Source organism: Oryctolagus cuniculus, chromosome 1 (genome assembly GCF_051225735.1).
Source record: "Oryctolagus cuniculus isolate XC-2025 breed Fujian yellow rabbit chromosome 1, ASM5122573v1, whole genome shotgun sequence".
In the NCBI taxonomy this organism is placed as follows: domain Eukaryota; kingdom Metazoa; phylum Chordata; class Mammalia; order Lagomorpha; family Leporidae; genus Oryctolagus; species Oryctolagus cuniculus.
Genome location: NC_142867.1, coordinates 52520118 through 52545771, shown reverse-complemented (window position 1 = coordinate 52545771; position 25654 = coordinate 52520118). Strand labels below are relative to the sequence as shown.

At 38.3% G+C, this 25654-nt stretch overlaps 1 protein-coding gene and 1 long non-coding RNA gene across 8 annotated transcripts in view; both read left to right on the top strand.

The window, feature by feature from the left end:
• Positions 1-16887, top strand: part of FAR1 (fatty acyl-CoA reductase 1) — a 61926-nt gene extending 45039 nt beyond the window's left edge. For 4 of the 7 annotated variants that reach the window (XM_002708822.6, XM_008266441.5, XM_070073164.2 and 1 more), the window contains 5 exons: positions 1256-1323; positions 2746-2917; positions 11494-11623; positions 12835-12962; positions 14655-16887. In XM_002708822.6, the coding sequence (XP_002708868.1) occupies positions 1256-1323; positions 2746-2917; positions 11494-11623; positions 12835-12962; positions 14655-14817 (661 nt within the window). In that variant the 3' untranslated portion in view covers positions 14818-16887. Of the gene's footprint in view, positions 1-1255; positions 1324-2745; positions 4154-11493; positions 11624-12834; positions 12963-14654 lie in introns of all 7 variants that reach the window. The other 3 variants (XM_008266446.5, XM_008266436.5, XR_016218635.1) reach the window with 2 other exon arrangements.
• Positions 16888-21325: 4438 nt separating this feature from the next.
• On the top strand, positions 21326-25333 carry LOC149128396 (uncharacterized). The gene is made up of 4 exons (XR_016218638.1): positions 21326-21438; positions 23282-23346; positions 23485-23528; positions 25055-25333. It is a non-coding gene; the product is annotated as an uncharacterized LOC149128396 (long non-coding RNA).
• Positions 25334-25654: the final 321 nt, after the last annotated feature.

Genomic DNA, 25654 nt, shown 5'->3' with positions numbered 1-25654 from the left:
AAACTCATGACTGGAGCATAGGGAGATTACTGATGCCATAAACAGGAGTGTCAGTTTGTAAAGTCAACAACAGGAGTCACTGTGCACTTACTCCTCATGTAGGATCTCTGTCCTTAATGTGCTGTACATTGAGATTTAATGCTATAACTAGTACTCAAACAGTATTTTTTACTTTGTGTTTCTATGTGGGTGCAAACTGTTGAAATCTTTACTTAATGTATACTAAACTGATCTTCTGTATATATAGAAAATTGAAAATGAATCGTGATATGAATGGAAGGGGAGAGAGAGCAGGAAAGGGGAGGGTTGCAGGTGGGAGGGAAGTCATCGGGGGGAGGGGGAGCCAATGTAGTCCATAAGCTGTACTTTGGAAATCTATATTAATTAAATAAAAGTTGAAAAAAAAACTAAAAAAAAAGTTAATTCCTCAGCCCTGATAGTGCCATACCATTGTATAGGTAGTATCACTGCCAACTGTGAGAACTGGTGTATCACAGGCAGTGGCAGAGGACCGTCCAGTCATATGAAGGATTGATGTTCATTCTCACACACTATGCAGAATGAACAGCTTCATTAGGGATGAATAATGGGGGGAGGTACCTCCAACAGTGATGTTTTTTAATCCAAACTAAAACTTACTGTAAAGCTGGCCTGTAGAGGTAAAAATCCATAGAAATTGGGTTACACTTGTCAAACTTGGCACACTAGAGCAGCTGTAATCAACTCATGAGCACTGTTCTTTTGAGGTAATACTGACATTGATAGGTAACACCTAGACTTCAAACTTCCCTGTAACTTTTTTTCTAAATAAACTGCCTTTGTTTTTAAAGCCAGCATTTTTATCTTAAAAAAGAGAAGTGATTATATATATGCATTGGTTTTTACAAAAGGAAATTTAGTCCAGAATTTTTTTTTAGCTAGAGTGTCTGAAAATGCAGAGATAGGAAAAGCTGGGATTGATACTGTTTTCCTTACATTTAAAAGCACACTCCTGCTAATATAAGCAAAAAAATATGAAAAGAGAAAAATCTGTTTTTTATACATTTTTTGGTAGTTGGAGGGAGAAAGGGTAGTAATGGTCAGTAGTTATTCAAACATAAAAATTAATCCCGTAAGGGTAATTTTTAAAAAATATTCAGTACAGAAAAGGTACCCGGCAGCCTCATGTCTTTCTGCTTAAATATTTTGTTAAGATTTAAGTTGGATGAGTTTAGCCTCTTTTTGTGTTTCATTGCTTTCATCTTTATCTTTGCAGACCAAGAAACATCATGGTGTACAATTGTACAACAGGCAGCACTAATCCTTTCCACTGGGGCGAAGTTGGTATGATTTTACCTGTGCTTTTGAATATTAGAATAGATCTTAAAGAACTTAAAATGTTCACCGAGTTTTTAACGTTAGACTACCCATGAGGCATTAAGATTACTAAGGTACCAGTTTATTCTTATTCTTATTGCCATCTTAGAGGTAATAGCCACCAGCACTGACTTGTGGTCCTTGTTAATGTTTCACAGATATAGAAATATCTTACCCACCCCACCCTTCTCTGACCTTGCTGTTTTTGAGCTGCCATCTGCAGCACCCTCATGGGTCTGGGTGGCACGGGAACAGCGCTTTTTCTCCTGGCTGAGCATGCTCAGGCCTGCCTGTCCATAGACAGTGTCATTTCCAGCAAGAGTTGATGTATCAAGTGGTCCCCAGAGAAATAAATGAATAAGTGAAGGAAATAGGATATATTTTTGTCAGAATATTTTCTACTACCTTTTAATCTATCTAAATTCAGATTGATAACATTAGTGTGTATTGTGTGTCACTAGATATAAAATATAAATAGTATAACTTAAAGCCTATTAAGATTGAATGACAAATTGTTGATTTCAAATTTAAAATAAACTGTGTTTTGATTTAGTAATAGGTTCCGTTTTATCTCTCATTGAGTAATTTTTGTTACCTCTACAGAACTATTTTGATTTTAAAGTAAATATTTTATGATATTTGTCCTGGGCTTTTCCTGTGATATTTTTATTTAAAGATGGACCTTTAGAGTATGTAAGAAAAACAAATCTAGGGTGATTTTAACTATAATAATTATTTTAAGTAGACTGTTGAAGTGTTTTTAAATAGGTTTCTTATAAGCATTCTTTGTGTTGTAAACTTTAGTGAAAAATCAAGTTGAGCTTTATTTTTAATGAATATCTCTATATACATTTCTGTTAAAGTATTAACATAGATCCAAGGTTTGATTGTGTTGATACCGTATACCCTAAATAAATTATAGGAAAAGTTAATTTGGAGTTGTTTTAAGCTTGTTAATGTATGTGAATTTGAGCAACTTATTCATAAGCAAAGGATGATGATTTTCCTTTTCTTTTTGAAGTAAGTACAGTAATAAGAATCTGGAAAGAGGAACAGAAAGAAAGAAGCTATCGTGAGATGTGAAATGTAGAAAGTGACACTGTAAACTGACATAGGTAAAACATTACAGACTTTTAAGAGTGAATTTTAGCAGAAATTCATTCATCAGATTAAAATTCATAAAGAGTGGCAGTTTGAAAACCTCTTGAGTTCAGCAGTCTCATACCCATATTCTTTTAGCTACTATTGAGAATAGAAAAGTTTGTTTTTTTAATGAACGGACTCTGACATCTTTGGTAAACTATTTTGCGTTGTACAAACATGACTTTTTTTTTCAAAACTTCATTACATGGTTATTATCAAAGCTGTTACACAACTTTTCTTCCTCAGAATACCATGTAATTTCCACTTTCAAGAGGAATCCTCTCGAACAGGCCTTCAGACGGCCCAATGTAAATCTAACCTCCAATCACCTTTTATATCATTACTGGATTGCTGTAAGCCATAAGGCCCCAGCATTCCTGTATGATATCTACCTCAGGATGACTGGAAGAAGCCCAAGGTAATGGTGACTAGCTCTGTCTTATCTGTTCCTCTGACTGTTAAACAACCCATGCTTACACTAAAACTGCATATTAACTCTGTATTTGTTTATGCTTATGATAAGGCTTACTGGCCTTTTGTGAATAAGAAGACTTGAATATAAGACTATCAGAAAAGCACAGGTAGCATTGTAAGTCACTCTAATTTGTTCTAATGTTTGGATGATAAATTATTGTCATGTGTTGAATTCTAGGACTAACTAGGTATTTTTCTGAATAACAAATAATATTCAAAATGCTTTGACGCTTATTTTTCCTACAGGATATTATCTAAATCATTTCTTCAAGATGAATCCTTTAAACCAAGTATTCAGGCGCCCCAATATTAAGTTGTATTCCAACAACCTATTGCTTCATTATTGGAAGGGTGTCAGACATACAGTACCTGCATTATTGCTCGATCTTGCACTCAGGTTGACAGGTCAGAAACCGTGGTAAGAAGAATAGCAGTAAATACACTATGTATTGGTAAGGTGGTGGAAGCTTGCTGGAAAGACGAAAAGTCGCTAGCATGAGCTTTACCTTTAGAATTACTAACCTGATTAATCACAATCACAATCAGGATGCTAGGACATTTCTTCGAAATTGGAGATATTTGGGGTTGCTGACCCTAGCTTTCATCTTGCTGGGTCATTAATCCTCCAAATTCCCAACAATAGGAAATGTCCTACATCAAGGTTGTCATTGTTATTATAAGCTGAAATTGAGCCCTTCTCCTCTCCCCCTCAAAGACCTAGGGGTGAGTTTTTATAGGGGATTAAGGGTTAAATAGTTCACTTCCTATGGATGGTGCAGTTTCATATGAAAATTAATAGGATACTTCTAGAAAATTAATTACTTTAAATATCTCAGCTGCCCATTCAGCTTATAATATTGTAATTACAGTTTTTGACTAATTTTCCAGGTTGGGAATGGAATAGTTTGAAATAAAAAAGTTAATAACAAATGGAAACTGTTTTCTTATAGTTGTAGCCTTTCCTTCTTCTATCTTTTTTCCCCCATTGAAATCCTGCAAATTTAATGTTTCTCTACGGTCTACCATGTAATTATCGTGAAATGTATTATAAAGATATTTATTTTTTTTAATTGCACTAGCATTACAGTGGAGCCTTTGATTGGAGAGTTCAGGATTTGAGTATTTATATATAAAGAAGATGCTGATTCCAGAACTTCCATCAACTGCTCAAAAAATTAAAGTGAGGTATCTGCCAGTTACAGGATCTGAGCTCCGTAGGGATTTTCCGTGGATTCACTTGTCCATCATGTTCCTAACCCTATATGTTAACTATAAGAATAACTATAAGAATATGTGAGAGGTGTTGAATTGAACAACTTTAGAATAGGTAAGAAAGTACCTCTAAGATTTTCTAGAATGATCTGAAAAAAACACAATGTTTGCCATTGGCAACATTCTTTATTTGCTAAAAGGTGTGCAGAAATTTATAAATGATGGCCATGTATGCTTTCTTTATATTAACCGAATTTGTACATTTTAGGGCAGAAAAGAAAAAACTAGATGAGAAGAGCAAACTGGGCTAAATGTATCACAATGCTTTCCACAAGCAAAGGGGGCCAGCCACAAATCACTGAGTCAGAGTAGATGATGCTGCCTACCAGATCATTTCAAACTTACTGACTTAAAACAGCAATGGTCATTGTTTTTCTCAGGACTGGGAATTTGAGAAGTGAAAATCAGTGGGGCAGTTTTGGCTTGGGATCTTTCATGTGATTGAGGTCTAGTGAGGCTGAAAGAGCCATGAGGAGGTAGAGGGTGGGGGCCAGTGGAGCAGCCAGGGAACTAGTGACAATGTCTCTTCATGTTGCAGCAAGATTTCTCCCTATAGGCTCTTTGCAAGGACTAGTGGTAGCCTCAGGCGAATTAGACTTCTTACATATCAGCTGAAGACTTCAAGTGGGAAGTGTTTCAGCAAATAAAGTGAAAGATACATTGCCTTTTCTGATCTACGTGGAAGTCATACAGCATCGCTTTGCCTCATTCTTTTAGTCCAAGTGAGTCACAAATCATCCCTAGATTTAAGAAAAGAGGATTGAGAGAATGGTAAGAATCATGTTGTAATGAACAAGTTAGACAAAAGGCATAATTATTACAACTGGTTTAGGAAGTGTAATCTGCCACAGTGAACATTCTGGCCAGAACAGGCCTCCCACATGAAAAGTATAGTTGCTTCTTTCCCACAGAATCCCTGTGGAATCAGAAGTCAGGGTTCTCTAATTCTGGTTGAGTTGCCTATAAGGTTCTGTTGTAGTGGTTTTATAGGTATAGCTCCTCCTGTTTTTCAAGTACTGATCTAAAAAAATCTGTGAACTACAGCAACAAATTGTATACTGTCCATACGTATCCCTAGCATATGATAGTGAGACAAACCTAAGATAATGGCTTTAAGCAATTTTGTTCAAAAAGAGAAAATGGGAGGCACACTAAACTCTGGTTCATACTAGTTCTGAATCCTATTGCATATATGTTGGTGGCTTCTTGATTAGGGTTAGTCCTGCTCTCTGGGAGCTCTTGACTCTGCCCTCTTAAGTCTTTTTGCGTTAAAAAATGACCTGTGTGTATAACCGAGTAACATCTGATTGTGCCTGCTCCCTGCCTATGAAAGTTCTGGAGTCCAGGTCAGAGTTTGGCAAGTTTTTCTTTTCCCTTTTTTTTTTTTTTTTAAAGGATTTACTTGAAATTCAGAGTTTCAGAGTCAGAGAGAGAAAGAGATCTTCCATCCTCTGATTGACCCCCAAGTGGTCACGAGGGCAAGGGAAGAACCAGGCTGAAGCCAGGAGCCAGGAGCTTCTTCTGGGTCTTCCATGTAAGTGGCAGGGGCACAAACATTTTGTCCATCTTCTGCTGCTTTTCCCAGGCCATTAGAAGGGAGCTGGTTGGGAAATTGAGCAGCTAGAAGTTGAACCAGTGCCCATATAGGGTGCCTGTGGCTGGCGGCTTTACCTGGTACACCGCAGTGCTGGCCTCTGGCAAACTTTTCTTGGAAAGGGTCATATGGTAAATATTTCAGGCTTTGTGGACCATATGATTTCTGTTGCAGCTACTCAGTTCTGCTGTTAAAGAATGAAAGAAGCCATAGAGAGTCTAAATGAATGAGCATGACTGTGTTCCAATGAAACCTTATTTACAATAACAAGTGGTAGACTAGTTTTGGTGTTTAGGTAATGGTCCGCTTATCACTGATAAACAATTTCTTTTTATTTTGTACTGTTTCTTTCCCTTTACATGAATACTGATAAGATTGCTTTAAAAATTATATGGGCTTCAGGAATATCTGTCTTGAGGCAATCCATGCTGTTCACACCAAAGCCATACTCTCATCTTTTGCTATAAGCCATTCACTAGCTTGAGTCCCATATGAAGTTGCTATGGATTTCAGATCTATAGAATTTCCATTTTGTCTTATCTGTAAGATCTGGAGAGAGCCTTTGTCTCAGAGTTCTAGCAGCCGCTACCCTGGGTCTTTGTAAAGTCTTAATGAATTCTACGTCCCTACCCTGGAATTGATTTGTGTTCCGCAACCATCTGTTGTGGTTTCGGTGTTGAATGTCCTCCAAAGTCCTGTGTGTTAAAGGCTTGGTCCCCAGGGTGGTGCTCTTGGGTGGTGGCGAAACTTTTAGTCTGGGAGGCCTAATGGAAGGAGACCTTAGGCATTGGGGGCGTGGCTCTGGGAAGGTAGCTCTCTGGAAAGGGTTGTTGTAAAGTCCGAGTTGGCCCCAAATAGTCTCTGCTTCCTGGCTTGCCATGTGATCCTTCCTCAGTGTGCTCTGCTGTCTACCCCAGGACCTTCAGCAGCACCTGCCTTATGCCATTTGGATTTTAGCCTCCAAACGGAAATAAGCCTCCCTTTCCTTCTCGAGTAGCTTGGGTCAGGTGTTTTGTTGTACCAGTGAAAAGCTGACTTTCTTGGAAGATTCTAGGCTGGAATTTTACATTTCCTCCAAATGCAGCTAGTTCTCTTCTAAAGACTATCTTTGCCCTCTCTCAGGAAATTTTGAAATTTTCTTTCAGGAAATCTTGGCCAGATCATTGAGTTTACTGCCTTCAGTTTCTGTCTTCTGTATTACCTCACCAACAGCTTCCTCAGATCCCTTTAAAGCTTCCACCAACTTTGTTTTCCTGCCCTTCCAGTTTTCACTAATGTTTTTCTCAAAGGTCTTACAGATTTTATCCTTCACCAGACCCTAAGACCAATACTATGTGTTTTTGGTTTTGATTGTAACAGCCTTTTATTCCCCAGTCTTAAGATCTGTTACTATTATCTATGTTGTGTAAAGAATCACCTCAAATGTAATGTTTTAAAACGTTTTATTTATGTGGTACATCTGTGGATCAGGAATTCTGGAAGGGCTTGGCTGGATGATTCTGGCTCAGGTTCTTTCAAGTGGCTGTAGTCCGATTGTGTGCACAGTTGAAAGAATGGTAATAGGGAGAAGGGTGCAGAGAGCTCTGGTGGCTCGGCAACTTTCTCCATGTGGTCTCTGCACATGGATAGTTTGAATTTTCTTGAGCTTCTTCACAGTGTAGCAGCTTCAGGAGGAATTGGACAGCACACTGGTGACTGAAGGCTTTAAGAAAGAGTATTGTAGTGAACAAGCCAGACAGCTGTATCACCTTTTCTGACCTAGCTTTGGTAGTCACACAATATCACTTCTGTGTTATTCTGTTGGTTAGAAATTGCTTTCAACTCTTGCAGGGAATGTGGTCAAGGTGACTTTGGAGGTGAGCATGTCGAATGGGAGACAATATTATAGATAATATAATATCATAGTTACCACCTTTAGAGATTAAAATCTAGAAAACAACACATAGAAAATCTTTATCCCTGAAGTTTGTCTTGTGTGGTGCTTTCTAAGTATCCAAGGAGGAGTGAGCCTTGATCTCTGGGAGCATATTGTCTAAAAGTAGCAGGGACATAAAGATGTTTTATTTGGGCAATTTTATGAACATTGAGAATGAAGTTTTACAATTTGTATTATTTGATTTGGTCAGTTATTGACTGAGCCTGGGTGCTATACTTCACACCATATGTTGGGGCCATCATATAAAGCCTAATTCTATAGTAAATTCATGTATGTCATGATGTTCATTTTACACATTTACCTTTCTCTGAATGTCAGCTAGATACAAATTAACTTGCTGTATATCTTGACATAATTTTACAAAGTGCTACGGATACATTTCATATGAATTCTTTTAAAATAGTCATTGGGTACTAAAAATCATAGTATTGTTGCATACAAAAACAATACAAATTATTTTCTCTGGCTCTTAAAATACAGTAGGTATTTCCTTACTGTTAAAAATGACATCTAAAAAACTGGCTTCATGATCTTGGATTTTTTTTGTTGTTGTTGTTATTTAGCTTAACTACTCTGAACCTGCTGCTTTTCATGTCTAGTTCACAGCCAGGGACATTTGATGATATTTGAAGGTATCTAGTTAACACTGCTGGGGGAAGGGTGTGATGGGTGTCTCATGGTTGGAGGCCAAGGTGCTGCCAAGCATCTTCCCCTCTACACTATATGATCTGACTCCAAATATCTAAGTGCCAAGCTTGAGAAACCCTGGACTAGATGACCATTAATGTCTTACCTCACTCTTAAAGGATTGTGATTAGTTTTTGCAGGTTGCCATAACAAAGAATAAAGAAATAACTCACAGCGTACGTGGCAGTATAGTCACAAGCATTTGCTCTATAATATGTTAACAAAAGAGGCTGGCGCCGTGGCTCACTTGGCTAATCCTCTGCCTCCAGCACGGGCACCCCAGATTCTAGTCCCAGTTGGGGCGCCAGGTACTAGTCCCGGTTGCTCCTTTTCCAGTCCAGCTCTCTGCTGTGGCCCGGGAGGGCAGCGGAGGATGGCCCAAGTGCTTGGGTCCCTGCACCCACGTGGGAGACTGGGAGGAAGTACCTGGCTCCTGCTTCAGATCGGCGCAGCACTGGCCGTAGCGGCCATTAGAGGAGTGAACCAACGGAAGGAAGACCTTTCTCTCTGTCTCTCTCTCACTGTCTATAACTCTCTCTCTATCTCTCTCTCTCACTGTCTAACTCTGCCTGGCAAAAAATTAAAAAAAAAAAATGTTAACAAAAGAGTGATGGCACAGTTTTAAGTTTCTTTATTATATCCATAATTCAATCAGATATATTTGTTGCCTCAAAATATTTTGTAAATTTCACATATATACAAGGGGTCTTCAAGAAACTCACAGAAAATACACTTGCTATTTAATTCCACTTTTTCATGAACCTTTTGAAGCCCCCCTGTATATAAGTATAAATGGCTTTTGAAATTTTCTCTCCCTCTCACCCCCAGTTTTTTTTTATTTTTTTAAGATTTTTTTATTTATTTGAAAGTCACTGTTACACAGAGAGAGAAGGAGAGGCAAAGAGAGAAGTCTTCCATCTGCTGGTTCACTCCCCAGTTGGCTGCAACGGCCGGAGCTGCGCTGATCCGAAGCCAGGAGCCAGGAACTTCTTTCGGGTCTCCCACACGGGTGCAAGCCATCTTCTACTGCTTTCCCAGGCCATAGCAGAGAGCTGGATTGGAAGTGGAGCAGCAGGACTCTAATTGGTACCCATATGGGATGCCAGCACTGCAGGCAGCAGCTTTACCTACTATGCCATAGTGCCCCCCCAGTTTATTACAAGTAATTTTTGAATGGCTGAATCAGGATTGATTTTTTTTTTTAAAGATTTATTTATTTATTTGAAAGTCAGAGTTACACAGAAAGAGGAGAGGCAGAGAGAGAGAGGTCTTCCATTCGCTGGTTCACTTGTTCACTCCTCCAGTTGGCCGCAACGGCCAAAGCTGTCTGATCCAAAGCCAGGAGCTTCCTCCAGGTCTCCCATGTGTGCCCAGACCACAGCAGAGAGCTGGATTGGAAGTGGAGCAGCCGGGTCTCGAACCAGCACCCACATGGGATGCCGGCACTGCAGGCCAGCGCGTTAACCGCTCTGCCACAGCACCGGCCCCATCAGGATTGATTTTTAAGGCTGTTCTGCCACTTGAATGAACCTGAAGATTAGGTAATAATTATCCATGGTAAAGGAGTCAGGGAAAAACTTTTTTATAAGAAATATAATGGAAAAGTTGTGTGTATGTGTGACAGAGAGAATCAAGTATACTATCCTAGACATGATACAGTATATATTGATTTAGTTACAAATCTGTTACTTTTTTTTTTTAGAAAAAAATTGCCTAATTTCTGTTAAAAGCAGAAACCTTCCCTCTCCCTGTCTTCACCCTACAAAGTGCTTTCTCTCTGTACGAACTATTCCTGTTCAGGTAGAGCTTTTGATGCTTGAGAATTCTTCTCATATTTAATGGAGGTTTTATTTTGGAATTACTTTAATGGATGAAATATAGTTTTTCCTTATTGTTGTCCATATTGCCTCATTTTTTTCCAGTGTTCTGGATTCAGGGTTTCTTTCTAAATGGATTGAATTTCTTAGTAAATGTAACTGTTTTGTTCCCTCTCCTCCATTTCTAATGTTGTAATTTTTCCTCTGTCCCCCATTACTGAAAGCTCCTATTTGGGGGTTTTCTGAACCACATATTATGCTAATCCTTATTATGGAAATATAAATGGAATTCTCTTTAAATATTTCTCTACAAATTATTTTTCTATTTTCAGAAGTTGGGATTGTTTTGATGTGTGTTTTGTTTCACAAAGTTGTTTCTTCCCTTTCCCTACTTAACCGTAGGTAATTGTTATGATATAGATGTTACTGCTCGGGTTGGTGTTATGATATCAATGACTTACAGTAAGCCATGATATATAAAATGACAGGCTTAAAGACTAAGGCCTTTTGCCCTTTTTTGAAAAAGCAAAAAAGTATCACGCTCTCTTATTTCTAAGTAGACAAATTGGTAAGGCATGAGGAGATGAGTTAACATCTATTTCAAGAAGTTTTCTACTTGAGTCATTGATTTCACAGCACGTCCACATGATCAAGAGTGGCGCCAATTAGTGTTAAGGAGAAATTTTGTGGTTTCATTTAAAAAATAGAGTTGACAAAATGGCAAACGAATATTTCTGTATGTTTCGCTTCAGTGATGCTGAAGAGTTGGGATTATAATACACACACAATGTGTTATGAACACACAGGGAGTCTTAGTAAATGCAGTGGAACTAACATGCAGTTTAAGGAACAAAAAGCAAGAGAAAACTAATTGGATCTATTTCAATCTATTTGCTCAGTATTTCATACAGAAAATTTGACCTTGAGGGTATTACAAATCCTTTGAGAATTAGTTCTGTATGTCAGCAAAACTATTTAAACAATATTAAATTAATTTGCTGCTGCTTCTAAATTCTTTTTTCACTTTGAATTTACAAAATGTCTCCCAAGATGCAGAAATATTCTTATTCCCTGCTGGTTTTGTACATTTATTGATTTTTTTTATTACAATTTCCATGTTAATGTCTGTGTCTTGGAAACTGATACACTGGGTGGTGATGGGATTTTCCTAATCCCTGCAAAATATGGATCTGTTCGTGTTTCTCATAATACAGGATGATGAAAACAATAACTCGTCTTCACAAAGCTATGGTGTTTCTTGAATATTTCACAAGTAATTCTTGGGTTTGGAATACTGACAATGTGAATATGTTAATGAATCAACTAAACCCTGAAGACAAAAAGGCAAGTACATTAATTAGAGAACCATTAGCAACCTGAGAAATAATTATATATTTTCCACAGCTATTATGCTATAAGTAAGTCATTGATATTTTTATGATCCCTCATTAAAGCTTCAATTTTATTAATTGTTGGTGAAATAAATTGTTTTATCTTTCGTTTTGTAGTGTTAGTATTAGAGAGTGGCAAAGGCATTTTCAAAGTATGATTGAACTGTTGATTCTCTTTTGCCCCTAAGTTCCAGTTTAAAGAAAATGTTAAGTTCTTACTGCAGTTTTTCTCCAAATACTGTTTTCTCTAAGTTCTAAGAAAAACCTCTCAAATTGTTTTTCACATATTTTTCTATTTTTTTACCATTGCACATTTTGCGCTCTGCTAGTTTGAAATTTAAATTTTTTTGTTATATGATATACAGGATATATAGAAAACAAGGGAAGACTGCAGATAGAAAGCACCTAGAAATAAACATGTGTACACACATCAAGTAGTGAGGAAACATGTAGATTGATTTACGCAGTAAGATTTTTGTTTTTTTTTTTTTTAAAAAGTGAGCTTCTTTCTCCTTATTTTTAACATATTCCTCTTTAAATGCTGACATGAGTTCCCAGATTATAGTCAGACTTTTTTTTAAGATTTATTTATTTATTGGAAAGGCAGAATGACAGGGAGAGGGAGAGGAAGGGAGGGAGAGAGGGAGGAAGGAAAGAAGAGAGGGAGGAGAAAGAAGGAGAAAAAAGAAAAGAAAAGAGAGAGCTATCTTCAATCTGGATTAATTTTCTAAATGGCCACAAAGGCCCAGGACTGGGCCAGGCCAAAGCCAAGAGCCTGAAATTCCATCTTAATCTCCCATGTGAGTGGCAGGGGCACAAGCACTTGAGCCATCTCCTGATGCTTTTCCAGGAGCAAAGAGCTAGATAGGAAGTGGAGTAGCCAGGACACAAGCTGCATTCCAGTAGGGGATGGTGGTGGTATCACCAGTGGCAGCCTAACGTGCTGTGCCCTAACACCAGCCCCACAAATGCTTGTTTTTAATTAAAAGTATGAAATAAAAATAAGAACTTCTTTCCTGACTAGCAGTAAGATTTAAAAAGTTAATTCCACATTTAACTATTTTGTAGTTATGTCATTTGGAATCAGCCTCTAGAAAAAAGTAAATTTTTGACAGTAGGGAAAAAACTACTCAGGAAAGTAACGTGAAATGTTTGTCAATGTAGACCTTCAATATTGATGTACGGCAGTTACATTGGGCAGAGTATATAGAGAACTACTGCATGGGAACTAAGAAATATGTACTGAACGAAGAAATGTCTGGCCTCCCTGCTGCTAGAAAGCATCTGAACAAGTGAGTTTTGTGTGGGTTTGATTCTTGCATCTTATGAATCTTACACAGGCTTTGTTTTGAATTGAGTTTTTAAAATTATTTATCTTCTCTTACATTGTTACTGAAAAGGAAAGATATTAGGAATAAATAAAACATTTTAAACTGGAGGTTATTTAAAGTTCAGATAATCTATGGAAGAGATACTATAGTATATCAGTATAGAATTTTGTCTTTATAATTAAGGGTTATAATTTTCTTAGTCTTTTTATAAAAGCAATTAGAATGCCAATTTTTTTTTTTTTTTTTTGGATAGGCAGAGTGGATAGAGAGAGAGACAGAGAGAAAGGTCTTCCTTTTGCCGTTGGTTCACCCTCCAATGGCCACCGCGGCCGGCACGCTGCGGCTGGCACACCGCGATGATCTGAAGGCAGGAGCCAGGTGCTTCTCCTGGTCTCCCATGGGGTGCAGGGCCCAAGCACTTGGGCCATCCTCCACTGTACTCCTGGGCCACAGCAGAGAGCTGGCCTGGAAGGGGGGGAGGGAGCAACTGGGACAGAATCCGGCGCCCTGACCGGGACTAGAACCCGGTGTGCTGGCGCCGCTAGGTGGAGGATTAGCCTATTGAGCCGCGGCGCCGGGCAAGAATGCCAATTTAAAACAAACTTAAAAATAGAAGAGAAAAACATCACTGGTAATCAGTCATTAAGAGATACAATTTTTATGGTAATCTCTATAGTCTTTTTAAAAATATAATTTCTGTAGAATCTTGAGGACTTTAGCATTGTTAACTCTCTTCCTCACAGTTCTATGAGGCTTTTGCAGGGCAGCCAGTTTTATAGATAAGAAAGCAGAGGTTTAGGGAAATTATATTTTCCTAAGTCATGTTGTATTAAGTGGCAAAGCAAACTGGAATATTGATCTTTTGGTTCCTTTAATAAAGTCATTTTCTCTGCACTGTTGTTCCTGAATTGCAGTTCTATATTGGACTGCCTGCTAAAGTTAGTAGAATTTAATGTAACATTTGTTGTATATCTAGAGGTGTGTGTTCCTTTTAAACACCATCAGGAAATACCAAAAATATTTTGAAACTTGAGCAGAGAAATGTGATTGTTGCTGTTTAAGAATGGGAAGGGTACTTTATAAAGCTAGTGCCATGTTTTATTCTTGGATGAACACTTGTCATTTGGCTTTTGATCGTGTAACTGCCATCGAAAACTGAAGGAGTAAGTGCACTTGGTCTGATACCTTGTAACAATTAAAGATATCACATATTTACTGTATTTTGTCTATCCTATGAGGTACATAATAAACAAACCCTTTTTAGATAGGAAACTCCTGAAGTTCAAGGGAGCTACCTGTTTTAGTTACAGTATACTTGATATCTGGCACAGTACTGGGCACACAGAGACACTCAGGAACATTTGTTAGATGAGTAAATCTGAATTCCCTAATATACTGTTAGGAAATACTTTGCTGTATATTCATTATTAATAGAGGTAATATATTGTTGAATGTACTGCTATTCAAAATATCTGTAGTCAGATTTGTTTGGATTTTGTTAACTTTTCAACTTAAAAGCTTCTAGTTTAGTTTTTAACGTAAGTTTCAAATTAATGTGGAAGCGAACCTTGATTATATTAAAAAGTGAGCATTAATTTGCTGTCACCCTATTCGAAAAATATTGTCTCATATATTTTTTGATTTGCTTTCTAGATTGCGGAACATACGTTATGGCTTCAATACTATTCTTGTGATTCTGATCTGGCGCATTTTTATTGCAAGATCACAAATGGCAAGAAACATCTGGTACTTTGTGGTTAGTCTTTGTTACAAGTTTCTGTCATACTTCCGAGCTTCTAGCACTATGAGATACTGAAGACCAAGAATTTAGCATTAGAACATCTATCTATGTATATGGTGGTCTAAATGCGCAAAATGTAAAATGTACTTAAGTCATCTCACCTTTTGTCAAGACATTAAACCATCTTAGATTGGAGTATGGAGTAAATTATGGTACATTTTATGTAACATTTTAATGTTTATGCTCATGAAACTTAGTGAACACACTGTGGTATGCCAGCTCAAATTTACAGTTGCCACCAAAACCATGACTTAACATTTTGATCTTTGGGAGAAAGAAGTAGAGATGAGAGCAGGGTGGGGAAATAGAAACACTGACCAGTATAACTGTGCAATTCTGGAACATATTAATCAAAATATGCCTTAACAGATAGTGAATTTCTAATTCAAATATTCACTGCAATGGAAAGCATCTATTTGAACAGGGATACTAGATAAGTTGGTAGATAGTTGACTCTTCAATGTTTGATTTCTTAGTCTGCTAAAGTGGGTTTCAGTTTTGTTAAAATTATATTCAGACTATTTTCACATCATCCACTAAGTTATTGAGTGTATAAAACATGACAGACATGTTCTCATTTTTTGTTTTCTGCTAAACATCTGGTGCATATCGTTTTTCTATAAGCAATTGGTTACTGTCCTAATCTGAAGGCTGCCTATTATTCTGAAGAACCTACTTGCTCTAAATGGGTTTGAGAATCTGTATGAATATGTGCTATGTGTTTTTTAAAGAAAAGTAAAAATAAAATCAGTCCAACTGTTAGTATCAGAAGGAATAGGAATACATTTTTCTTGTCCACATTATGATCAGACAAGAACCAGTCCTGTGATGTTGTGTTGATGTTTTGAAGCAGGAAGATTTCTTGTAAGAAGTGGGAGTGGGAACTGAGTCACCATACCTGTGCTCACTTCCCTTTTTAAATTTTACTCATAGGACTCTTAAAAGACATATAGTGTCTTCTAAATGAAATCTGAAAGTACATTATTACTGAAGAATGTATTTGCAGGTAGTAATAATAGTAAGAAAATGTCCTCGTGTGTAAACACATACTAATTTTGACCTTGAAAGCTGAATTCCTTCAAGAAAAATAAAATAATGAATAAATACTGTGTATAAAATTAAATAAAGGACTTTATTTACATACCACATAAAATAGCAAGCTGTTGAATGAGTTTGAAGATACCATTTATTTTTTCTGCATGTGGCTTTAGCTTTAGAAAGAAATGCATTATAGAAACAAATATAGCAAGAAAATTAATGTATATTTTAATGATAATTATAATGCCCTTTAAATCTTAATAGTAGTTAACACTACTTATTCTTTTAACATACATTTGGTTTAACAAATTGTTAAGCATAACACTGTTCTAATGAAAGTGATCAAATTGTATTATATTTAATCATCACCAGTCTATCTTCAATATGTTTAGAGATGTCAGTTCACAATACAAAGCGTTACATGGAAATTTACATCTTAATTTTCTTTGTCAGATGCAATGTATAAGAAGTTTATTTTGCTATTATGAAAAACTAAATGTAAAGGAAAGCACCTTCTTCCATGCAGGTGTATAATCTTGAAAAGGAAAGATGCTTCCATGTTGAAGCCAGATTTTCTGTAGTAAAACTTTTAAACATTATTTTCACAGAAATATGTATATAAATATCTATATATTCTTTGGAATGATACTAAAGTTTCTGGTCTAGGACCATACCTTGCATAAGGTATGAGAGACCATAATGTCTGAAAATGGAATAAATGATGATGACTTTGATTTACAGTGGCTCATGAAATATACACTGAGTACTCCCTCTCGCCGAGAAAACATGCTAATGTTTATGATTTTTTTTACTTCTGCTGACTATATCTAGATTCAGGTGAATTGTCTGTCTTTCAAAGAATGTGGTACAACTTGGATAGGTGAGGTACACAGAAGTGTATGTCTTCTGAATTTTTTATTCATGTAATCTAATTTAAAGAAATGCTAACTAAGAGGGTGCTGAGGCCATTGTGTTATAATTTTGTGTGTATGTTTGTAGAATTCTGTTGTCAAAAGAAGGCTAATGAATAAATTAAGCAAGTATGTTTGTTGGTCTGGATTTACAGTTCTGAAGTTAGCATAAGTATATAGATTGTGTTAATTCCCACCAACTCAGCTTTAAGTCAAACTTAACGGTTTTATATATCAGTTCTGTTGGTGTCATTTGCTAGACATACTTTGTTTAATTAGGTTTTCTATACAAGTGCATAACAGGAGAGCCTGTTAGATAAATTTCATACTATATTTGACTCATTTGATAAAGCTATATTCTAAAACATTTGGGTCTTTTACCCCATTCACTTCTAACCCTGGCGTATGCATTGTAAATTGTGATGTCATTGTGACTAAATTTAAATTTGACTTGGCTGTATTGATATGTCCTAAAACTCAGTGCAGGGACAGCTGTTTACCTGGTTTGATGGTTAAGATGCCTGTATCCCAGTAGGTCCTAGTCGTAGCTTTGGCTTCTGATTCCGGCTTCCTGCTATGTGCAGTCCCTGGGATGCAGTGGTAGTGGCTCAAGTAATTGGGTTTCTGCCACCAACTGGGGAGTCCTGGATGGAAGTCCACCTCCCAGCTCCTGGCTTCAGCCTTGACCCAGCTCCAGCTGTTGTGAGAATTGTAATAAAGTTTGGAAGCAGGGAGGAAACATTTCAGTGCTCACCTTTTTTGTGTTTGTCTACAGAACTAATTTGGGATTTTTGTTCTTTATATTTTTTTAAATGTAAAATTATAATCTTTTATAAGAAGTAAATAGAAGCATTATTGGGTGCCTTTGTTTGTAAACCAAAAAGTAATAAATGAATCCCTATATTTCCATTCTAGTATTTATTGTATTTTTATGTCCTGAAAATTATCCATGAGATAATGTGGTTAGGATTATAGATAGCAGTCCTTAATTAAACTATGTCTCTGTTTTAGATATCAATTCCTATATCCTAATTTAATTGTGAGTTGCTCATAGCACTTTATGGGAAGCATACAGATAGATGAGCACTTTGTTAAAGCATATTTTTATGTAGTAGCTGGATGAAGTAGTGTATCTGTTTTCTAAAAACTACCAGGAGATAGAGTGGCATTAGATTCCAGCTGCTCTCTTCTGCCTTGAATGATACCTATATTTATAGGTACATTTTTAGTGATTTGTCTGGTAAATATATGAGATCATTAATTAGTAATAGAAAACCTATGTGGGGAAGAAAAAGGGACAGAGTGTTGTTATGCTGGGTGCAGGTGAGTATAAATGGTTTTCTAAGCATGCCCTTTTATGATAACCCCTAGTCCTGACATAGAACTGTTAGCACTGACCTGTTGTATATTCAGAAAAAGCTTTATAACATTTTGCATGAGAAACTCGAGCAGGGAATCTATATTGCATAACTTGTAACAGTCTGTGATGTAGGCTGTATGAAATATTCTTAATTGAATTAATCATTTTGTCTTGCAGCATTTTCTAGTGATAGAGAATGTCTTTTTTTATGGTGGTACTCTCTTAGTGTACACCTCGGCTTGCCTTAGTTTCCTAAACAATCATCTTTGTCAGTTGAGTGTAGTACAGAGTTGTTAATTACTTCAATTTTTTATTAAAGAAAAGTTTGAATAACATTAAGTTTAATGTGCTATTTTGCAAGCAGATAGCTCTAGAATACATTGACTTAGAAAATGCACAGTGATGTGAACTTAATATCTGCTATGGGCCTGAATTCAAATGAATGTGAGGATATAATTGAAGGGGTTTTTGGTTGGATTTTTACAGAAATACCTATAATTGTATACAAGGAGAATAGAATCTATCAAGATTTTTATAATTCATTAAAATATGTACAAATTTGTAGTTATTCTCTTCAAAATATTTAAGATTTTTCAGGGCCGGTGCCATGACTCACTTGGTTAATCCACCACCTGCGGTGCCGGCATCCCATATGGGCGCCAGGTTCTAATCCCAGTTGCTCCTCTTCCAGTCCAGCTCTCTGCTGTGGTCTGGGAAGGCAGTGGAGGATAGCCCAAGTGCTTGGGTGCCTGCACCCGCATGGGAGACCAGGAAGAAGCACCTGGCTCCTGGCTTCGGATTGATGCAGCACTGGCCATGGAGGCCATTTGGGGAGTGAACCAACGGAAGGAAGACCTTTCTCTCTGTCTCTCTCACTGTCTATATACCTGTCAAATAAATTAAAAAATTATTTAAGATTTTCTTCTAGATATTTAATGTAAGTTTTCATGTAACAGCTTCATGAGGTTGAGTTAGATAGCTTCCAAAAGATGTTTTGTAGGCAGAATTATTTTGTGCTCTTAAATAAAAAACCCAATTATTTATCTCACATAAATGGAGAGCTTTCCTTTATTTGGTAAAAGTAAGATATAACTAGAAAGTATTAGATTGAACTGTATAAAAATGCTAATGTCTTTGACCTATTAAGAATTTCATATGACTCAACATAGCAATATAGCTGCCTTTTATAATGACAAACCCTTAAATCTAAACATACAGACAAGTGTAGTTTTACTTAAAATTGTCATCCCAGAAGATTCTGCATTTTTTAGTACTTAAAATTGTTTGATATTTACCTAATTTCTTACTTTATATTATACCTTTCCCTGGTTCCTATCATTTCTTCCAGCTTGATCACTAGTTTCTTAAGAGCAAAAACTAGCCTTAAACCTTACATATTCTAAAACAGTTCTAACATTTGTTGAGTACTGACTGTGTGCCAGGAACTACTATGAACATTTTGCATGTATTAACCTATGTGAGCACAACTCTATTATCTAGATTTTATAAATGGCAACCAAGGCATATGACTGTAATAGTAACTTAGGAGTACCAGAACCAAGGCTTGAACTCAGGTAGCCTAGATCCAAAACCCACATTCTTGTTCAGTGTGTTCTATATTTGGTCCTCCACATCCATGGTTTTGCCTCTGGTTTCTACATCTGTAGATTCAGCCAATCATAGGTTAAAAATATGTGAAAAAAAATTGCGTCAATACTGAGCGTGTGCAGACTTTTCTCTTGGTAATTATTCTCTAAACAATATGGTAACTATAGTCACACACCACTTAATGACGGGGATATGTTGTGCGAAATGTGTCCCTATGTGATTTTATTAAGGGAACATCACAGAGTTCACTTACACAAATCTAGATGGTGTTGCCTATTACATACTATATGGTGGATACCAGAGTGTATGCAGTCTGTCCTTGACTGAAATGTTATGTGTTGCTCTACTATTTACATAATACATTGTATCAGGTATTTCAAAGAATATAGAAATGATTTAAAGTATCTGGGAGGATGTGTACAGGTGATATGCAAATACTAAGCCATTTTATGTAAAGGATTTCAGCGTCTAAATATTTTAGTACTTGAGAGGAGTCCTTGGAATTAATTCATTGTAGGAATAAGAGTATTTCTGGACTGCTGAGAGAGACTCCCTGACATGCCCTCCATGTCTTTCTAAACAGAGCATTCATCTATTCACTGCAGACCAAGTACCTGTGAGGGTTTAGGCACTGTGTTGCATGTTGTAGTTGTCAGTGTCACTCACCAAGCATTGGAGTTGTGGTTTTAAGTCTCATCAGAGGAATGCAGGAACAGGGAAGCATACCAGTACTTGAACGAGCATGTACCAGGGAGGCTGGAAAATGGGAGGAACAGTGAGGACATGTTTGGTGTTAAGACAGTGAAGGAAAGATGAGACTCGGGGATAGCTGGGGACCAACTGAGCATCTTAGAGTGGTTGGAATTCCCTACAGGCTGTGGAATGGCTGTCAAAAACTCAGACATTAAGGGTTTTTCCCTAGCTAGAGTACATCTAATCCCATCAAATCTGAATAGATTGTGGCTGGCATTGGTTGGTGTTATGGTGTAGTGGGTTATGCATCGCACATCAGAGAGCAGGTTCAAGTCCCATCTGTTACGCTTCCATTCCAGCTCCCTGCTAATGCACCTGGGAAACCAGCAGATGATGGACCAAGTGCTTGGGCCCCTGCTGACCTACATGGGAGACTTGGATGGAGTCCTGGCTTTGGCCTTGCTCAGCCCTGGCTGTTGCATCCATTTGTGGGGTGAACCAGTGGATGGAAGCTTTTTGTCTCTTCCTCTCTGTCACTCTTTCAAATAAATAAGTCTTTAAAAAAATAGAATAGATTTTGTACTTTAAATAAAACAACCTGCTACATATCTTTTCTAAGTGAAACCAATTTAAGAGAAAAAAAATCCTGGGATAGTTTCACATAGTCTTTTTCAGAAACAAACCATACCAGTGTTGTTTAAACAACTAGTCTCTGTGTTTCAGTTTTCCATGATTCTCAACGTGCCAGCTCCTAACTAGCAGTGTCCATATGGGCATCACATGGGAACTCAGGCATTCCAGACCTACTGAGTCAGAAACTCTGGCATGGGGCCCTGCAGTCTGTTGTAACAGGTTTCCCAGGTGATTCTCGTACACATTTCAGTTAGAGAACCACTAATCTCTAGAGCTACCAGTAAGGTCCCAATGCAGGATTTGGAGATGAGGTCAAGAAGCTGCCACTTAGAGCTGAAAACCAACATGTACAGAAACAGGTCTGGACTGGCAGAAGTAACACAGGATATTAAGGTAGTGCCGTGTGGTGGAGTAACAAATGAGCTAGCTTTTTGTCCCTAATTGCATATTTGTTTTCTCCAGTGAGCCTGAGTGTTTTTAAGTGAAGCAAAGTTTCTGTTTTAAAGTAACTTAAACATGAGGATGCTTGGAATCTAGAAAAACAGAAACGTGTTCTTTCTCCAGTCAAGGGCCAGGGTGCATTCATTCGGTATTTTTGGCTTGAGATTGTCTTGTGAGTAGGGAACAACCCACCACTTGTTAGGCTTCCAAAGTCCTTGAAATGGTCCAGGTCTTTTTGGTTACGTTTTGGTGTACTTGTTAATTATTTCCATGCTTACCAGTGTCTGAGCCAGCCTTTCGCTGATGACCTAGCCAGCCAGGAGTATGAGTGGATCCTGTGTGTTGATCACAGCCTGACTCTGTGTGAGTTTATAGAGAACCAGCTCCCATTGAGATTGCCTCAACTCCCTGGGAACTTTGAGAAAGAATTTCTGGTTCTTAAAGTTGAATTCTGGAGTCTTTGCCATGGGGATCTGTTTAACTACCATAGCATGTTGCAGGCAATTGAAGATGTTGCTAATTTTAGAATGTCTTGTTTGAGGAAGTCTGAAATGTTCATGATTCTTTGGCTGTAACCTCCATGAGAATAATTTTCTGACCTACTGGCATTAAGCTGAAAATACCTATTTGTGCTGTCCCCTTTGTTTGATGTGTGAGTTCTCATAGCAGACAGGGTAGTTATTCAGTAAATGCTGGAACTTTACTAATGGGATGAAGTTTGTCCATTAGTTATAGGGTTGAGATTCCTGCTTATAGCAGATACGAGATTTTGCATCCAAGAAGACTTTGCCAAGAGGGTATGAAAGTTATGTTAAAGTTAATGTCAATATTAATAAATTTCCTTCATAAAGTCTAAAGACTTGATAAAGCCTTTCTTTCAGTAAGCATGGGTTGGCTGGCTGTTATCCAAACCCTGATGTCTGTACACCACCAGAATTTTCCTTTATGCAGACACTTAACTAAGAAATCTGCTTTTCTAGATGAAGGACAAGTTGGTTGCTTGTATGTTGGTAAGTGTTTTGAGTCTGCCTCGCTCAGTAGTGCTAACGTGCCTGGACACCTGACAGGCACAGTGCAAAGCTCTTTGGAACACTTTTGATCTGTCTGCATCACCTGCCCTCTCCCTGAACGTGCCAGAGTGGATCTTGTAGGCCTGGGCCAGTTTTGAGTTTTCTCCCCTCCCTCTGATGTGGGAAACCATACTCAGTGCACTGTAAGAAGTGCCCACTTTTCAACATCCACCGAACTGCAACCCTCAGTTCCCTCATTGTGTAGTTTCAGTTCTAACTGATACCATGGGAGGAACACCCTGCTACTTCTGTATTGCCAGGTACCCTTTACCTTCATGTACACTGTACATAGCCATACTTCGGTGTAGCGGACTGTCAGTTCTGGTCAGCAAGGAAACAAATGGACAGTTTCCTGTAGATACGCCAGTATGTGGGTCCTGAAGTATCCACGTATCCTCCCTGGTGCTAGGGAGACAGGCTCTGTTAGGAGAAGGAGCAGCCCCTTATATCATGAAGGAACTATAATTTTTTTCTGTTCGTAGAGAAAAATAATCCACGGGAAAATCTCTTTATTTGGGGAAAATGTTGACTTTGGAACGTTCTGAAACTAGTTTTTGGACCTCCTCACAAAGCCTGGGTCTGTGGTACAAGCCTACCTAGCCTCATCTCTTCAAAACCACTTGTTGCTTATTGGGCCACCCCACTGCTACTCTGCCCTTTGTCACCTTTGATTGATCCTCCCTTATTGGCTTCTCTGTCCCGTTTGTTGAACCCTCCCTTCCCAGCTGCAGTGAGCTCTCCAGGATCACCTGGCCGATTCTCCCTGGGGATTGTGCTGATTGTCCTGCCAGTGAGTACACGCACACAAAGGACTTCTGCTGTGGGAAATAATCAAGCATGTACTCCATTGCTCAATTGCTAGCCTGACTCCCATTGTATCACTGACCCTTGTAGGTTTCTAGACCCTTCTCTTCTTTTTATTTGCCAGGTAACTCAGCAAACATCAGTTACTATCAGAAGGAATTTTAAGAGGTAGGTAATTCTTTCCTGAAATACAAATAATAGTAAAAAAAAATCTGGAAAAATTGACCAAATATTGTGCTTATTCTTATTTAAGTTGGGTGGTTTCTCTGAGCTCCCGTCCCAGGCTTCTTGAAGAATTAGGTTGTAAGTTAATAAAGCTCCTGCTACAAATGCAGTGTGTTTTTGGATGATGCAGATCTCTTTGCAACCTATAGACTACCACAAGTGCAGGGCTCATTCCAGATAATTCCCAAACTGGGGTTCCCTTCCTGGCCAGTGATGAAAACAAGCAGGGCAACTTTAGAGGTTATAAGTTCCAGGACTGACTGGAGTTTCTGCTGAGTAAGCTCTAGAGAGAAGCCCAGAGTTTTTAAAATTCTCTCCCCTGGTCCTGGTGAGGATGCAGGTTTGCTTTGCCCTGTCCCGAGCCAGTAGCTTGTAACAGGATTATCTAAGGCACAGAAATCGCTGGGCCCTGTTGAGGAACTTTGTGTTTCAGAAAACTGGGATGGGGACCGGGCATTTGTCTTTATAACAAGACTTGTGGGTGACTTACCCTACTCGGGAAATTCAAGAACCATCCAAACCTTTTTTCAAGAAAGTCTTTGCCACCCTTGAGAAAAAAAAATGTCAGCATTTTTCTGGTAAGACAAAAGCCAATGACAGCAATGTGCAGAATTGCCATTCTTCAGCATTTGTCAGCAAATTCCACTGCCACTTCAGTACAAACACTCTGTTGTTTTTGTAAGTGAATATGCCACAGCAGAATCTCTTAACATACTAACTATGTCAGTGTAACTGCAGAGCAGAGGTATCTGGTTACTGAGGACATTCTTTAATGCTATAATAAAGTCAGGTGGTGGGCCTCACAGTTCCGTTCTACTTGGGACACCTGCATCCCAGGTCAGAGAATCTGGATTTGTCTTGGCTCTACTCCTGACTCCACCTTCCTGCTAATGTGCAACCTGGAAGGCAGCCCATGATGGCTCAGGTGGCTGAATCCCTGACAGCCAAGTGAGAGACCTGGATTGAGGTACTGGCTCTTGGCTTTGACTTGGCCACTGTGGGCATTTGGGGATTGAACCAGCAGATAAAAGCTTATCTTTCTGTGTCTGCCTCTCAAATCACATTAAAAATTTGAAAGAAAAACATCCAGAACATTAAAAAAAAATGCTTTAATAACTTTCAGAAGGACAGAGAAGCAGAACTATAGAGTGGAAATTGTATCATTTGGTGTGAGACTAGGTATGAGTTGACTGCCACTCACCAGCTGAGTGGTCTGGAGTAAATCAATATCAGCCTCAGTTTCACATCTGTAAAGTACCTAACTGGGCACCTGGAGGGGTGTTGGAAGGACTACATGATAAAATGAATATGAAATATGTGGTATATAGTAAATGTTCGATAACTATTCCCTTAAAGATCATCAAAACAGTATAGTGTGGGGCCAGCACTCTGGTATAGCAGGTGAAGCTGCCACCTGCAATTCCATGTGGGCACTGATTCGAGTCCCTGCTGCTGTACTTCTGATCCAGCTCTCTGCTGTGGCCTGGGAAAGTAGCAGATGGCTCAGGTCCTTGGGCCTCTGCATCCACGTGGGAGACCCGGAAGACGCTCCTGGCTCCTGGCTTCTGATTGGCCCAGTTCTGGCGATTTTGGACATGGGAAGTGAAGCAGCAGATGGAAGACCGAATCTCAATCTCTCTCTCTCTCTCTCTTTCTCCCCCCCTCTTTCTCTCTCTCCCTCTCTCTTTCTCTCTCTCTCTGCCTCTCTGTAACTCTGCCTTTCAAATAAATAAATTTAAAAAAAAAAAGTATGATGCTCTCCTTCTACTTCTTATGATCCTAAAGTGTATCCCAAAGAGACTGCTGAAGACTTCAGAATTGAAATTCTCTCTCCCACTTGTCCCTCTTTCCCCAGATTCTCTTGTCCAGGTGAGCTAGAAACATTGAAATCAGCCTTGAGTTGTCCTGCTCCTTACACTGAATGTTGCATCAATCACCATTTGTTTTCCATCCTATTCCCTTAACATGGGTGTGCTAATTTCTTCCCATATTCACCACTACAACTGTGGACCTGAAGGCCAACACTTCTCTTACCTGGGTTATGACAATATCTAAGTGGTTCCCTCCTT